The following is a 17,913-nucleotide window of genomic DNA, read 5'->3' on the forward strand; positions in this document are numbered from 1 at the left end:
TGGGATTGACATATGTTCACTGCCATGTATAAAACAGATAGCTAGTGGGAACCTGCTGTATAGCTCAGGGATCTGTGATGACCTATAATGGTGGGATTGGGCGGCTTGGGAGGGAGTCCAAGAGGAAGGGGATATATGTATGCTACTGCTAAGTCACTTCAGTCGTGTCGACTCTGTGCGACCCCAGAGACGGCAGCCCACCAGTCTCCCCCGTCCCTGGGATTCTACATATAGCTAATCCCTGGAGAAGGAAATGGCAACCCACTCCAGTATTCTTGCCTAGAGAATCCTGTGGACAGAGAAGCCTGGGGGCTGCTGTCCATAGGGTCACAGAGTTGGACATGACTGAAGCGACTTAGCATGCATGCATAGCTAATTCACTTCATTGTACAGCAAAAACTATTACAACATGAAAAGCAACAATATCCCAATTTTTTAAAAAATAAAGTGGGCTGGAATAACTCTAGATTGAAGTGTGGTAATTGGAGTAGTAGCCCTGGGACTTCTTGTAGTTGGGGAAGTGGGGGATTATGCAGCACAGAAAAGCCAGAAACACAGGATATATGACACTATTAGGCAATGGCACCCCACTCCAGTACTCTTGCCTGGAAAATCCCATGAATGGAGGAGCCAGGTGGGCTGTAGTCCATGGGGTCGCTAAGAGTTGGACATGACTGAGCGACATGGACATTCACTTTCACTTTTCACTTTCATGAATTGGAGAAGGAAATGGCAACCCACTCCAGTGTTTTTGCCTGGAGAATCCCAGGGAGGGCGGAGCCTGGTGGGCTCGCACGGAGTCAGACATGACTGAAGCGACATAGCAGCAGCAGCAACAGTACCTTAATTAAAAAGATGAAAAATAAATAAATAAAAAGATGAACCACCAAACCAGGACAAGGTGACCAAGAAGCTTAAGTGAACTTTACCAGTGTTCTCAGCCCAATCACATCCAGCAAACAACTCAGTGAGGAAAAGGCTGAGAGACTCCTAACACACAGCCAGCACAGAGCCCACTACCTGAATGTCTTTCCTAGGAGGCAGTTGTAACTGAAGCTGGTAGTCAAAGAGGAGGCCACAGAGTTGGATGCAAACACCAAGACATACAGTCTTCTTAAAAAGCTTGTCTCAGTTCAGTTCAGTTCAGTTGCTCAGTCGTGTCCGACTCTTTGTGACCCCATGAATCGCAGCACGCCAGGCCTCCCTGTCTGTCACCAATTCCTGGAGTTCACTCAGACTCACGTCCATCAAGTCAGTGATGCCATCCAGCCATCTCATCCTCAGTCGTCCCCTTCTCCTCCTGCCCCCAATCCCTCCCAGCATCAGAGTCTTTTCCAATCAGTCAACTCTTCACATCAGGTGTCCAAAGTACTGAAGTTTCAGCTTCAGCATCATTCCTTCCAAAGAAATCCCAGGGCTGATCTCCTTCAGAATGGACTGGTTGGATCTCCTTGCAGTCCAAGGGACTCTCAAGAGTCTTCTCCAACACCACAGTTCAAAAGCATCAATTCTTCAGCGCTCAACTTTCTTCACAGTCCAACTCTCACATCCATACATGACCACTGGAAAAACCATAGCCTTGACTAGACGGACCTTTGTTGGCAAAGTAATGTCTCTGCTTTTGAATATACTATCTAGGTTGGTCATAACTTATCTTCCAAGGAGTAAGTGTCTTTTAATTTCATGGCTACAGTCACCATCTGCAGTGATTTTGGAGCCCCCCAAAATAAAGTCTGACTCTGTTTCCACTGTTTCCCCATCTATTTCCCATGAAGTCATGGGACCAGATGCCATGATCTTCGTTTTCTGAATGTTGAGCTTTAAGCCAACTTTTTCTAGTAAAGTAATCCTCAAAATTCCCCAAGCCAGGCTTCAGCAATACGTCAACCATGAACTTTCAGATGTTCAAGCTGGTTTTAGAAAAGGCAGAGGAACCAAAGATCAAATTGAAAACATCCTCTGGATCATCAAAAAAGCAAGAGAGTTCCAGAAAAATATCTATTTCTGCTTTATTGACTATGCCAAAGCCTTTGACTGTGTAGATCACAAGAAACTGGGAAATTCTGAAAGAGATGGGAATACCAGACCACCTGACCTGCCTCTTGAGAAACCTATATGCAAGTCAGGAAGCAACAGTGAGAACTGGACATGGAACAACAGACTGGTTCCAAATAGGGAAAGGAATATGTCAAGGCTGTATATTGTCACCCTGCTTATTTAACTTCTATGCAGAGTACATCATGAGAAACGCTGGGCTGGAAGAAGCACAAGCTGGAATCAAGATTGCCGGGAGAAATATCAATAACCTCAGATATGCAGATGACACCACCCTTATGGCAGAAAGTGAAGAGGAGCTAAAAAGCCTCTTGATGAAAGTGAAAGTGGAGAGTGAAGAAGTTGGCTTAAAGCTCAACATTCAGAAAAGCTTGTTTACAAGTGTATAAACACTAGGCCCCTGGTAGTTAGATTGTAAAAGATATATGAGTACCCAAGCATACTTTTAGAAAGTATCACTAAAGTTTGAGCATTAAGAGCTCACTAAATGATCCCTTCATTATTTGGTTCCATCGGCAATAAATAAAATCATATTTACTGAGAAAGTTAAATCAATCTTCTTTCTTCCCTTCCCCTCCTTCCCTCTCTTGCTCCTTTCCTTCTTTTTATCCCATTCTTTCTAAAATCACATTGAAATTACTAACCCCCTTCTGAGTTATGTTTTGATCTGACAGAGACTGCAAGGGAAGAAAAAGACACATAGGTTGGCTGTTTTCTTCTAACTACAAGAATACATTCTTGCTTAGAGTTTGTATTGGATCCATTGCTTTTATTCCCAGAAGATCTGAATTAATTGTGGATGAATCCAGGTTGGTTTGCTCTACCTTAAAGTCCTTTTTTTTTTTAAAGGGGGTGAGGAGAGGCACAGTGTTCCATTGTGACTTTTGGGTGTCTGATCTGACTGAGATTGAAAGCAAAAGTTGTTGTGAGTTAGCATAGAGGGTTTTTTTGTTTTTGTTTTTTAAGCCACTCTGGGTCTTCACTGCTGCATGCTGGTGTTCTCTAGTTGCACTGAGCTGGGGCTACTCTTTGCTGCAGTGCTTGGGCTTCTCATCGCAGTGGTTCCTCTTGTTGCAGAGCACAGCTGTACACAAGCCACTTCAGTAGTCGAGGCCTGTAGGCTCCACAGTTGTGACTCTCAGACTTCAGAGCACAGGCTCAGCAGTGGTGGCACTTGGGCTTAGTTGCTCTCCAGCATGTGGAATCTTCCCATCCAGGGGTCAAACTCTGCCTCCTGCACTGGCAAGCGGATTCTTACCCACTGCACCACCAGGGACGTCAAAGAGTTGTTTTTGGTTTTTTGGTTCTATTGAAGGTGATCTCTCCCCCAGCCTTACCCCCCACCCACTCGCAGCCCCGCATAAGTTAAGTAGAAGTTTGCTTAGGAAGAAAATGCAATTTAGTGAGTCATAACTCATAGTAAAGCTGGGAGGAGCAAGAGAAGCGACAAAAGAATAATTAGATTGGCAGCTGCAAAAATCCATCTTGTGTCTGAGCTAGTCAGCTTAAAGCCAGCAGAGGGTAACCCTCCTTCTCTCTCTGCAGACCTTAATGAGCTTGCTGTAGCCCTTGGGGCTGAGAACTTGTGTGTGTTCTGCTGCCTTCAGTAACAAAAGTATCCTTATTTTAAAGCAGCTTTTATTAAGAGTAGCTTGGGTATTGATACTGTTACCTAGCTGAATAACCTTAGACAAATTAGTTAAATGCCCCATGCTTCAGTATTTTTATCTGTAAAATGGGCATAGGAAAAACCTGTTACGATGGAATAATACTTGGCCATAAAAAGGAATGAAGTTGGGTCATTTGTAGTGATGTGGATGAACCTAGAGTCTGTCATACAGAGTGAAGTAAGTCAGAAAGAGAAAAATAAATATCGTACATTACCATATAGAGTCTAGAAAGATGGTACAGATGTGCTTGTTTGTAGGGCAGGAGTAGAGATACAGATATAGAGAATCAACTTGTGGATACAGGGGACGGGGAGGGCGAGATGAATTGAGAGAGTAGGATTGGCATGTATACACACTACCATGTATCAAACGGTTGCAGCAAATGGCACGATTTTGTTCTGTTTGATGGCTGAGTAACTTTCCATTGTGTATATGTACCTCAGTGTCTTTACTCATTCCTCTGTCGGTGGACATTTAGATTGCTTCCATGTCCTGGTTACTGTAAATAGTGCTGAACTGAACACTGGGATGCATATGTTGTTTCAAATTATGTTTTCTCTGGGCATATGTCCAGGAATGGAACTGTAGGGTCATATGGTAGGTCTATTTTTAGTTTTTTAAAGAAACTTCATACTGTGTTCTCCATAGTGGCTCTGTGTCAACATTATAAGAGGGTTCCCTTTTCTTCACACCCTCTCTAGTATTTTTTGCTTGTAGATATTTTGATGATGGCTGTTCTGATCAGTGTGAGGTGATACCACACTGTAGTTTTTATTTCATTTCTCTAATAATTAGTAATATTAAGCATCTTTTCATGTGCTTTTGACTATCTGTATGCCTTCTTTGGAGAAATGTCTGTTTAGATCTTCCACCCATTTTTGATTGTTTTATGTTGAGCTGCATGAGATTTTCGTATATTTTAGAGATTAAACCCTTGTCAGTTGCTTTGATTGCAGATATTTTCTCCCGTTCTATGGCTTGTCAGGACAATTTTTAATAATGATTTTTACTTTAGTATTTATCTGTCATTAACAATAATGATAACTTAAGTTTCCATGGCCCTTCAAAGTACTTTCATCTGCTTTGCTCCTCTTGAACACTCAGACAAGCCTCAAAGGCTCACCTTCTTCTCTTCTGAGAGAAGGGTAACAGAGAGAACTCAGGAGACTTGCTCAGAACCATTTAGGTGAAAGTAAGAGAAGGAAATGGCAACCCTCTCCAATGTTCTTGCCTGGAGAATCCCAGGGACAGGGGAGCCTGGTGGGCTGCTGTCTATGGGGTCGCACAGAGTCGGACATGACTGAAGCGACTTAGCAGCAGTAGCAGCAGGACTCAAATTAAGGTCTTCTGAGCAAAATAATCTCCTGGAAAGATCTTGTTTATACATGTGATGCTTAGTGATATTTGTCGAATTGGATTAAATGACACTGAGTTGAATTGGCTGGAACTAAATTAAAAGGAGGAGATGTGTTGGGGGACCCTTTGAAGGGACCGTGCTAGCAGAATCATCAGATCTTCATCCAGCTTCTCTTCCTCCCAGCCTTCCTCTGTCCCTCCCCTTATGTCTCTCCTCGCATTGTTAAGTGAGCCAAGCTGAAGGCGGGAGCGATCAACTCAGGAGATGATAGTTGGCTTGGTTGGCATCAAATTCATTTGGTTCCATGATTTTTTCCCACCAAAAAGCGTTGATTCCACTTCAAGAGATGATCTCCACCTTAGTCACAAGTTATGGCACTCTCCCTGCTTGTTTTTCTCCCTGTGTCCACTCCAGGCTGCCTGGATGTTCTTCAACTGACAAGCACCCCATCAGCACCTGTGTCATATCTCACAGAGCATGAAGCCACTTGACTAAAAACAAATAAGAGCTGGAGGACCTAGAGTGGGGAAATCAGACATGAAAGAGTCATATAAGAAAGGTTGAAATGAAACACTGCGTTAACTAGACAAAAGCAGAAGCCAGATTCCTTGGCCATCACCACCCCAGGGGACCCTTCCTGCCATTTCCCACCTTGAGAATTAGCATCTCACAGCTGCTGAAGAAATGACATAGTAACACCTGCTGTGAGCCTGGACCCTCTACACCAGGGGTCCCCAAGCTCTGAGATCTAATCCTGGTGATCTGAGGTGGTACTGACGTGATAATAGAAATTAAAGTGCACAGTAAATGTAATGCACTTGAATCATTCCAAAAGCATCTCCTCCACCCCAGTCTGTGGAAAAACTGTCTTCCTTGAAACTGATTCCTGATGCCAAAAAGATTGGGGACTGCTGCTCTAGCCTCCTGGCAGTCTGCTGGAGGACCACTTGTTTGCAATGTCAAGAGGGTATCGCAGGGTTATGGAATGGTTCAGACTTGAGGGTGGATCCCTTTCTCCTCAGACCTGGGACTAAACAGTGACCATTCCTTCTAGTTAGTCAAAGTACCCCCCAGGCCCCCTTCAAAGAGCTACAGCTTGTCATGCTTTCTGTACTGCTTACAATGAGGTGAGCTTACATTATCAGATAAAAGCCTTCATTTTGATAATGTCAGTACTTCTGTGATTTCTAATTTTTTGTTGCATTGATTTGGCATTGGTGGTAGGACTGATTTTTTTTTTTTTTACTTTCAGAACTTGGTTTTGATATTGTTAAATTATTTGGATGTAGATAAAGGAATGTATCAGTAGGATTCATCAAATGAATAAAATAATTGGCTTATCTGGAATCTCTCTGGATTTTTCTAAACTCTAACATTCAGTGTCTTCATGATTCTTTCAGTATCTTCGTGATTCTAAGTCCAGCAGTAATGCTCTAGGTCGAGGGCACAGAGCAATGGAAATGTAAGAACTGAAGCAGAATCCTAAATTAAATCACATTATTGAATTTGCAAGGGGCTGTTAGGAAATTCCACATGTCATAGTTAGGTATAAAAGACTCACTGCAATGGTCTTTGTAAAACTAGCAAATCAAACAGACAGACAAACAAAAAAGCAAACCTAAAATCCTTCAGAATGCCCCAATCAGGAGAATTCATTTAGTTGGCAGGCTATAAACCATTAATACTGATGGTTATGAGTATTATATATTCTCATGTTATAAAAACACGAGGAAAAGTGAGATATACAAAGCTATATATACTGGTTATAATTATGGCAAATATTGAGAAGAGAAACTAGTTATTTTAATATATGAATAGGAACATATAGAAAAAACGCTTCTATTACAGAGTCGTAATATTTTTATAGTAAAGTCTAAATTTCTAGATAAAATAGAACAAAAGCAAATACACACTGAGAAATCAATATAAATCTCTTCATAAGCACCACCATTTCTCAGTGCAGTGAGATTCCAAGTAATTATTTTATGTGATTTATTCAGCATCTGTCATTTTAAGAATTGGATAATGTTTGGCTCCAAAGCAATGAATAATTAGCAATATAATTAATCAAATTGGTATTTATATTTCTATGTCAAAGTTAATCATTTTCATTTTCTTGTTTTATGGGAGGAGTTTGCCTTTTATTAAAGCTAATAGCATCCAAAGTATTGCAAATGCATTTCAAAGGTTTAAATTGTACAAACTTAGTATCACAGCTGAAATGTCCAGTCAGTACTCTCACTTACTACTGACACCTGGAACAAAGGCAAAGCATTTTTACTTAAACTAAGGAGACTGCACTCAACTCCCATTCATTCAGCCAGTTATTCCTCTGTGTTAGGGACAGGAATCACGGCATATATACCATCTGGACTGATGAGATAGTCATCAAATTTCATCCTTGTCTGTTGTTCCTTACTCTCCCCTGCTGTCTCCCTCCCCACCAACATACACACAAGGATGAGAACTCTTAATATCTTCCAGGAAGTCACGGAAATATAAGATGCAGACTGACTCGTCCATTGAACATGGAGTGTTGGATAGTCATTTGTCAGTTTTTTTTCATCCAATATGAAATCACATCAGGAATCTTGAGACAGACCATTATTTCAGGTTATTGTTGTAGCTGTTTTGTAGCTGACATAAAATATCACAGCAACCAGGGTGATAGGGAACTTTGCAATGATCAGTTTATTGAAACAGTTATAGATAGACCTTTCTTCTGTCTATCAAACATATGTAAATAAATGATATATATGTTGACGTTTCCGAGTGAGCAGACCCTCGCAGCTCTGTCTTTTGCTATGGCAAATCTTGCGGGGTAGTTGAAATGCTCAGTGTTTCCCTGTTGTGTGAAACCATTCTTGGCTGTAATGTCTCTCCAAGGAGCTGCTCTAATTAATGTAAAACACTCTAGATACTACTTCATAAATACTAAGCTCCCTCTAAGTGGCACAAAATTAAGATCCTCTATTGAACAGTTTCTCTATATGCTCCTGTGTGCTGGAATCATGGACCAATGCATTGTATTTCAGAAAGGAGGGGAGAGAAATCATTAGTAAAAGCAGTTTGGAAACACTTATTTCTGCAAACCAACAGTTCTTTATGCACTTACAGTGTACCTTAGTAAGCCCAGTCAACAGGGAACACTCTGGGGAAGAAATTATTTGAGTAAACAAAAATATACAGTCTGTAAAACATGAATCAGAATCACAGTGTCTCCAAACAACAGATATTTAAAGAATGCTTTTTATCTGTGAGCTTCAGCTGCTCTAATTAATGCTCTGAGTTTGTTCCTTCAAAAGCTTGCAACTGATTTGACATCGGTTATTTGCAGACACAGGCAAAAGGAGGCTGCCTCCAAAGAACCTTTTGTCCATATATTCTTGAAAATTTCTGGAAGGAAAGTCTTCTAAGGAGGCTTTATTTAACCAATTATAATTTTTTTCATGGATGTTTCCTGATACCTTTCTTATTTTACCATTCTGATCAGCTTATTGCTTATTATCACTTACAGTGAGTTTGATAGCTTATGGTTATGAAACAGCCAGCTATCTCTTCAGTGTCTTTTATGTAGCTATAGGTCTGGGCTACCTCCTGTTCCCTGCTCCAGACAGCAGTACCACAAATTAAATGAAAAATAGTGTCAAATATGACCTAACAAATCTCTAAGCTAAAATTAAAAGCATTCAAGGTTTGGATGTATCTGGAAAAAGTGCCAGACACATTTAAAAAATCCAGTAAAAACCCCTCCCTATACTTCCTCCTTCAGATCAGATCTCATTTAGAGTACAAGTTTTAGGAAAACTGGTTCATTCCTCTGCAGTCACATCTCAAAAGCTGAGAAACCTGCTGCTTTATTTTTCCCTGCTCTGTCTCTGGAAGCAGCTGAAACAGCCAATGCAAGCTTTCTAAGGTGTTGACAACATAAAAATCTATAAAGTTCGTCAAAACAAAACTATCAGCCATTGAAGACGCAGGACAGAAGTATCTCTATAAGATTATCTCAGTTAACACAGACATATGTGGCTTTTCCCCACCCCATCCCACCCGGGAATGGGATATGAAAATGTAAGAAGATCTAACTTGAAAAATCTAACCAAAGAATATCTCATACCTTGATTTTTACTTAACAAATTTACAGTCACTGTGCTCAGATAGGGTAGCTATCAGAAAGTGTGTATGTATGCACGTGCGTATGTGGGAGAGACGAGAAAGAACAGTACTGAGTGGGTGAGGTTGAAAGCTGAGCTTTCAAGTCTGTTGTGATACCACTGACCAGATATTAGTTGAAAGAAGAAAACTGGATGACCCAGATGTGATTCTGGTCTTTGAAAACAGCTATTTATATAATTCGTGCCAAGCAGGGAGGTAAGAGGCTAGGAGATGTGTGTGATCTACTGATGTTTATAATGATGTAGATTTATTTAAATCAAAGTTATTATCTTAGACCTGAGTGTCAGTTGACCACCAGGAGCTCCTTGAGACTCCTGAGGCCCACATAGTGACCCCTACTCACGGTCTTCCCCTCCCCCAGTTTTCAGAAGCCAGAGGATGCCTGCTGCATCTTGCACTGTAGTGCAAACAGATCCCCGCAAAGAGAGAGGAAGATAAAATGAATTTAAATTCCAAAGGGGTTCCAGTGCTGGTTTCCTAGTCCCCGAGTCAGCAATGTGTTTGTGAAAATTCAGCCTTTTTGTCTCCCAGTAAAAAGGAGCTAAATCTACATCGGTGGCCCAGTCTCGGGTTGCTATTCTTTGCATTTTCTATTCGAGTGAATGAGAGTGAATGAAGTGGCCGGGACCCTTCATTTGATCTACTCAATTGCATAAAGTGACAGAATTCTAATATATTTGTTTAATGCTCTTCAATGGGCTTTCACTTTTTTGCTTGCAAATGAAGCAAAGTTTCATCCCCCTTTAACACCGGGACATATTTCATAACTCAGGCCGTGGTTTGAAGTGATCTTGAGAGGAGTTTTAGATTCAAAAAGTGGGAAATAAAGAAACAGATGTGAAGTTATTGTAAATTCCTAGAGTGGGCTCTGGGGCTATTGTGCCCCCACGGCGGGCGGTCCAAGGGCTGTGCCTTTCATGCTGTAATTGAAACATATTAATTAGATAATTTGTTGTTAGTTTAAACGAAACAAATGCATCCCTTTTGAGGCTTCACAGCTGGTGGGTTGGATTGTTTTTGTTTTGTTTTTGTTTGGGTGTCTCTGTGTATATGTGGCTTTAGGAGAAAAAAATTAATTGACATTTATATTAAGAATTGGAGAACAGATTCTGATCCTGTTGTTACTTAAATGGATACCTTTTTACAAAGGGAGTTTCTATTTGCAAAAGTATAAACCCTCCCTGAACCACCTCCACCCCCCCCCCCCCCCCGCCCCCGCCATGGCCCCACCGCCCCACCGCCCCAATCTGGTATAAACTAATGTAAAACCTTCTGTTAGAAGCACTCCCCTTGGATGCTTTCTCCCTCCCACCTACCACTTGAGCACCTGGCCAGATTTATGCTTCCAGGACACTCAATGTTCTCATCTATTTTAAAGGAATTAAGCTCGCTGCTGTAATATTTAAGCCATTCCAAGGATCATTTACTAGCACCGCTTCTGCTTCTCAAAACCCCCAGCCCAGGCAATAGAAACAGTGAGAACTTCAACAGCTTCTCTCTCTCTCTCTCTCTCTCTCTCTCTCTCTCTCACAAAACTCATCCATTGTGTAAGCATTTCCCCAAATCACAGAGAAAGCCACTTAAAAACACAGTTGAGCACAGAAGCATGCAAAACACCAAAAGTAACAGAAGAGTCCAATTTTCAAATAAAAAAACCTAAATTTTAAAAAATCAATATTGTCCAAATTTACAAAATAGAAAATAATATAGCTTAACTCCATTCTCTGGGTGAGATCCCTAACATATATACCTTACTGCACGGGGTTGTCTTTTCCAGTTTTATTTTAAAGCTATGTGTATTGACTTTGGACTTGAGCCAGGTGAAAAGATTTAACATGACAAAGAGAGCCATTGAAGGTATGGAAGTTATAAACTTCCTTATTTGTGGGGTACTTCAGCTGATCTGGGTGCAAGTCTCAAAGCTGGGGTTGGAGTGGGATGGAGGCCTGTGTGTTTGGGCTGCCTTTGGATTCCTGATGAAGGTCAAAATATCATCAATGGATTTTTTTACTTTACTCATTCAACTTCGTCTGAGAAAAGATGCCTGCAGTGGTGAAAGGAGGACTCACAATGCCGAAGTTATTTCATTCTTTGCAATACACCATGACGAACTTAACAGCTGAAAAGCACATTTTCAAATGCTGACTTGAAATCAGTCCTTTGCTAAAAATCAGAAATAGGACCTGCATCTTATTTCCCTCTGTTTATTAAATGTGTGTATGTACACATCACTTGCCTCTAAATTCCATTGCTGCTACTAGGAAGAGCATTTTACCTATGTAAGCTGAAAATTTATAAAATGTTTGAGGCCCATGTTAGCCCTTTATGCTCCCTTCATTAGCAGTTCAAATGCAGTGTTAGTGAATTCCAGGAGATTAGAATATTCCAGAGATGGCTTTTAATTTTATTTTGCAGAAAGTAGTGCAAATGGTATTTCTTTTTTTTTTAACTGTAAATGATTTCTGCTTGGGAACAAAGTTTCAAGAGTTTCCTGGCCCAGGGTGGATAAGTTTTCCAGGCTTTCTTTAGTTGATCGTGTTGATATAATTGTGAATTGGGCTTGATGAATGAGTTTAGTTGTCCCCTGTCTGACGAGCTTTAGTGGCTTCATGCATTTTAATCAGTCCAATGATTCATTTATTTTCCACCTTTTTTTTTTTTTTTGGCTGTGTGTGGGATCCTTCCTTTAAAAAAAAAAAAGTCACAACAGGATTAATTATCCTTTGCATTAATCCTAATTTTTTTTTTCAGATAACCCTCTGAATATATAAAGGTCACAGGTGCTAAGGGTTCTCCTAGTGGAGTATAGCCATGATGATTTCTGGGTGGGTTTCTCTGTGTTGCACAAGGTCTCTTGTTTAATCATTTTACACAGTAAAGTGTTAATCACCATTTAAGTTTGTCTTTGTCTTGTAACTTCATTAGTTGAATACACACCTCACTCTGGAAATATGGTGACCCCTTCAATAAAGTTTTAACTGGCCCTGAGTCATACATTCTTGGCAAACTTTAATTCTCTGCAAAAATCTGAAGAAGCAGCAAATACTTACAGGCAGGTATTTAACTTCATTCATTTCTTTAAAATAAATGCACCAAGCATTATTTTCCCAGATGAAGGATTAAAGAGAAATCTATTCAGTTAAAAATGAACAGGTTTCTTGACAAGCTAGGTGGACTTTTAAGCAACTTCTGAAAAAGAAAATTTCAATGACTGAAATAATTTAAAGGACCAAGGAAATGAAGAGTCACTGCAAATAGGTGTATCAGAATATAAATATTGAGTAAGCAAGTTTGCTTTCAAGTTCTTTATCTCCATATCGCCTCTACCTGGTTTCTATAGAAGCCATATATTCATACAACTACTGTCTATTTTGTAAAATGTATGTTTTAAGATAGACAAAATAAATACAAAGTACTATTTTTTTTTTTTTCACTAACAGTTTCTCTTTCAGCACTGCATGTGTGCACCTGATCTATACTAGAGAATAGACTATTTCAGCTCTCTCTCTGGGCAAATGTCTTCAAGAGTTCATCTGAATAATTTCTCCCCTGGTCTGCAAGTGCATAAGAGGAGGTTTGTTTTCAAAATAAGTTATGAAAATGACAAACTACTCAGACAATGAATTGCAGAAAGCATGCTTAGAGAAGCACTACATCTATCTTTGGTAGACTTATTGTTTGTAGCAACTTTTCAAAAACACACACAACTAAAATTTGAATTTACATATTTTAATGAGAAAATATTATTTGGACTAGGTTCATAATTTAATGTAGACACCTTTTTAAAATTCTTTGTCTTAAAACAGGCATGCTGGGAACAAGAACATCAATATTTAAAACGCCATGCTAATTCTGTACAGGGAGGGAGAGAAAATGAAAGGTAACAATGGTACAGCTCTGATGACACTACAACTTTTTTTTTTTTAACTTAAGCAGGTCACACCAGAACAACAGTTTGTTTTCCAGCAAATTACCTAAGATTCTAAAGGAATATAGCAAACAAAAGTGCATTTTACACAGTGTATAATCATTCCTATTCACAATCATTTACATCTCTTTGCAGCCCTTGAGCTTCTTGAAAAAGTTCCTGTAGCAAACAGAAAGACTTGTCCATGGGAGACCTATCCGGTGACACTTCCTTCATGTTACCAGTCAGCTTCTCTAAGTTCTTCTAGGGTTGCCCTTGATGGTTTCTTAGTTTGGACTTATTTCATTTTCTTTTTTTCCTTCCAACAATAAAATAAATAGTTTAAAAGGTCTCTAAGTAATCGGAAAGTTAACATCCTAATTAACTTTCCCATACCCACCCCTTCCCTCCCCTAAACCTGGCCAGAAATGCAGAGTAAACATTCACATTACAACAGGTACTTGTAAAGTGGGCTTTGCCCGCTCGCCCGCCAAAGCAATACGGATTCAAGTTCACTGTTTACGTTTTACCGGGCGCTTTGTAAACATACAAGGTTACTTTTACTTTTATTTTGTTTGTGTTGAGGACAAACGTCTCCTTCCCAGCTTGGTAGCCTCTCCCCTAAACTCCCAGCACCAGGAGCCTCTGGCAGAAAACAAAACCCCAAACAAAAAAACTCTGCAGAAGCCGTGGACGCAGGGCCGCTTCTCAGGGAAGCTGTGGTCCGCCCAGCCCCTGCCGGATGGGCGGAGGCGAGTAGGGTAGGAAGTTAGTGGTCCCTTTTCGCGGCAGATTTCCAAGACGTAAACAGAGATCTGGCTCTCCGCTGGGTGGCTGCAGCCCTTAGGGGAGATATGTTCCAGGAAACCTCGGAGACGGTTTCTCTGGGCTTGGAGCTAACGGCGCCGTGTCCAGAGCCTCGCGGATCCGGGCCGAACGAACACGCGCTCCTCTCCGAGGCGGCAGGAGGCAGGAACTCCCCTGCCTCTTCAGTGGGAGAGGGTTTCGGGGCCCCGGGCATGGCACGACTTGGCTCAGGCGTTCCCTGCCTTTCCCTCTTGGGGGCGAGGACAATTCCCACGCGCGCCTCCTGGCCCATCTGCAAGTTTGTGTTTCGTTTCCTGGGTCCAAAACAAAAGTTCTCACGGGGAAGAGAGGGTTGGCCGAAGGTGAAATGGACAAATTAGGGTGTCCCAAGTCGAGGAGGGCAAGACTGGGAGCCGGGGGAGGCGAGTGAGCTGGCGGGGAGGGGAACAGGAGGGGGCGCCGGCTTCTGCGGGTCAGTGCACCGCCACTGAGTGCAAGGCGGAGGCCGGGCTGGTGAGCGTTTCGCTGGGAGTAGCGGGGCTGCTTTGGCTGGTGGCTGTTTGAGAGGACGTGGGGCTAAGCGAGGGCGGCGAGTTCGAGAGCAAGGTGGGGATGGGTGCAGGCAGCGCGGGCAGGGCAGGCACTGCAGCCGGTGTGGGCTTGATGGGCACGGGGATGGCGGGCAGTGTCTGGCCCGCTGCGTGACACAGAGGCTTCAGTGGCACGCCGTAGGCGCTGTAATCGCCACTTGCCATGGAGATGGGGGTGGCTGAATCGATCATGCCTGCGGAACCGTACACGTGTGGCCAGCCGGTGCCCAGCGAGCTGCCCATCGTAGTCAACTGGTTGGGGAGCGGGTAGGCGGCGGGCACGGGCTGCATGGCGGAGAAGGCCAGCCCCCCAGGCATCTTGTACTCGCGTGCGATGATATTCTCGATGGCAAAGGGATGCTTGAAGCCTGAGGGCTGCGCCACGCCGCCCAGGTTGTAGGCGGCCGTGGGCATCTGCGGCAGGTGCGTGCCCGAGGCGGCCAGCGCGCTCAGGCGCAGCTTGGCCTGCTGCTGCAGGTACTGCGCGGCGTCAGCGGGCTTGCTGGGCGCCAGGTGGTCCGACTTGAGCACCTTGAAGCGCTTGCGGCGCCTCAGGAAGCTGCCGTTCTCGAACATGTCCCCGCAGCTGGGGTGCAGCGCCCAGAAGCTGCCCTTGCCAGGCTGGTCTGGCCGCCGCGGGATCTTAATGAAGCAGTCGTTGAAGGAGAGGTTGTGGCGCAGGCTGTTCTGCCAGCGCTGCGTGTTCTCCCGATAGTAGGGGAAGCGGTCCATGATGAACTTGTAGATTTCGCTCAACGGCAGCATCTTCTCTGGCGAGCTCTGGATGGCCATGGCGGTTAGCGATATGTATGAGTAGGGCGGCTTCTGGTCGCTATACGTGTTGCGGCCCGGCCGAGGCATCTTCTTCTTTGCCCCCTCCTAGCTCTGGGTCCGCGCGGGCCTGCTCGGATCTGGGAAGGGGGAAAGATAAGCGGGGGAGGGAGGAGGACGTGGATGCACAGACGAGGTAAACCAGGCCAAGAACAGACTTCGGGGGTGGCGCAAGTAGGGGGCTTTGGCGCTGGATCAGCCAGAGTCTAAGCTCTTTAGCCACCAACTTTGTGTGTCGAGTGGGACGCAACCAGGGGGCGCGGGAAAGGAAGCCGGCGAGCGGCGTGAGGGTAGCCTGGAAGTAAGCCCGGACCTGGAGCGGGAACTGGGGGTAGAGATGCAACCGTGAGCCGCTCACCTTAAAGTTGCCCCAAGTTGTGCGTCCGCATCCGGGATGGCGCTGCTGCTCGCCTTGTCCCTCCCGGCGCGCAGCCAGGGCGCAGTGTACAGGTTCGGCTGGGCTCCGTACGTCTCTGAGCTCAGCAGCTCAGCCCCGCAGCGCCCCGCGCCGCCCGGTCCCTGGCGCTTCTGGCCGTGCGCTCCGCGGGTGGCCGAGCTCGGCTGCGGAGTTCTGGCGCGGACGCTGGCAGCAGCGGCCTCGGGGCTCCGGAGGGCGCTGCTCTGGGCTCCGCAGCTCCGCTGAGCTAGGTAGCTGCCTCCATGTCCTCCCTCGAACCATCTGATAGTTTTAAGCGGTGACAGGAGCAGAAAAGACCCCTGTAGCGGTGCTTCATTAATGTGCCACTTCTTAGCTATCATATGACAATCGCCTTGGGAGGAGGAGGAAGAGGAGGGGGAGCGGGGGATGCAGAGGGAGGGGACTGAGCGAGAGGGAAAGAGCCTGGCCAGCTCTGGTTTCTTTCACACCTATTTACATGGACACCTTGGCCAATAGGAATCACTTCCAGCTCAAGACTGGGCGAGGGGGAAGAGCCTCTGCCACCGGTGGGAGCAGGACGCGCTGGCCAGGGTGCGCGGTGTGAAGGTATGGGGTGGTAGCGGCGGGAGCAGGGATACAGGCTACAGGCGACCACTCACATTCACAGACGGAGCTGCTGCGCAGATGGTATTTGACATGGAAATTGCTTGGTTATTGGGGTATTTTGTTTCCTTTGCAGTGTATCGGGTTTGTATTGTTGGCTAACTTCAGGCACAGCTTTCCCCTGAAGCAGACCCTTTCCCTGCGCTTGGCATTACCCGGGAATGGTTACATGGGTTATTGTAATGAAAATACACCCTTCCCCTAGTCCTCCGAGAGGCAGGTCAAAGTTTGATTTGACCTTCCTAGGCTGCTTCCTTAACGCGGCACAGTGGGTGTGTAGCTTTAAGCGAGGATTTTAAAATTTAAAAAAAAAACAAGAACTATCGGACAGCCCCGTGTAAAAGCCCATTTTGAATCTAAGTGTACTGGCCAAATTAAAAAAAATTAAAATAGTGTATCTGGGCAAATAAGCAAGGTCTTCACTTTAAAAGTCCTCCAGGAATCTGGTTAGATACAGGATGGAAGCTCTGGGGCTGTTGGGGAAGACGGTGCAGAGACCTGGGGAGGGCCTGAGTTTGGTTTACACAGTTGTCTCTCGCTTTCCGCAGGTGGTTTAAAAGAGGAGTAAGGGTGGGCTGAAAGTTTGCATTTTACAGCTGAAACTTTCTCCCCATCCCCCCTTTTTTTACATAGAAAAAAGTTATGTAGTGTTTAGAGGGCCCAGCAAAAGCTGCCTGCGGCCCCACTAAAACTGCACTACCTTCTAGATTTGCAAAGAACCAGAGGATTTTCCTTTTTTGGAGAGGAGAGGATGGGGATGTGCCTAGGATCATCCTGCCTACTGTGGGTAACTGGTTTCCTTCAGTTTGGATTCATCTCTGGAGAGTCAGTGAATTATTATTATCATTATCATTGTTGTCACCATCATCATCAAACTGCTATGAAATAGTGAGTTAACCCTGCTCGCTTGCATACCATCTACAAACGTAGATGCTAGGCATTCCCACTGGTTTCTGCACATTCTCTAACCTTTATGGTTTTCAAAAGAAATTTCTACTATCTTGTTTTTAAAAACTCAGTACCTGTAGCCCACAATAAATCATCTCCAGTCTGGAAATATGAGAACTTTTTTTTTTGGCAGGAGGAGGATGAAGTGGTGGTGAGAAATTTCTGGGTGTGACATTTTGACACTTAGTGATATTAGAGCATTATTAGTGTAGCTGTTTGGGGTTAGCATAAACAAGGATCTTTAAACATGCATGCACGTGTGTGTACTGCACACGCGGACACGCATACACACGCACACACCCTCCATTAACCATAGTTTCGGAGGTGGTCAATAACTCACCAAAACGTAACTTAAACACGGTGAATTTAGGAGATTAAACAGTTTCATTAATATTGAAATGGCCCTCGCGTCTGGGCTGCCTTGCTTGAGATGCAAGCGCACGTTTTTCAATATTAACAGAAGTGCTTGAAGAAAAGAATAATGTCACCTTCTTAATTCAGAAAAAATAACCAGGAGGAGGAGGTGGGTG

General features: G+C 43.8%; 1 protein-coding gene across 1 annotated transcript; it reads right to left on the bottom strand.

The window, feature by feature from the left end:
• Positions 1 to 13,010: 13,010 nt before the first annotated feature.
• Positions 13,011 to 16,077, bottom strand: FOXB1 (forkhead box B1). Its single transcript, XM_042252373.1, has 2 exons — positions 15,752 to 16,077; positions 13,011 to 15,473 (listed from the first exon to the last, which is right to left on the bottom strand). The coding sequence occupies exon 2, from the start codon at positions 15,421 to 15,423 to the stop codon at positions 14,446 to 14,448; it is 978 nt and encodes a 325-aa protein (XP_042108307.1). The 5' UTR covers positions 15,424 to 15,473; positions 15,752 to 16,077; the 3' UTR covers positions 13,011 to 14,445.
• Between the last annotated feature and the right edge of the window lie 1,836 nt (positions 16,078 to 17,913).

This window comes from Ovis aries, chromosome 7 (assembly GCF_016772045.2).
Source record: "Ovis aries strain OAR_USU_Benz2616 breed Rambouillet chromosome 7, ARS-UI_Ramb_v3.0, whole genome shotgun sequence".
NCBI lineage: Eukaryota > Metazoa > Chordata > Mammalia > Artiodactyla > Bovidae > Ovis > Ovis aries.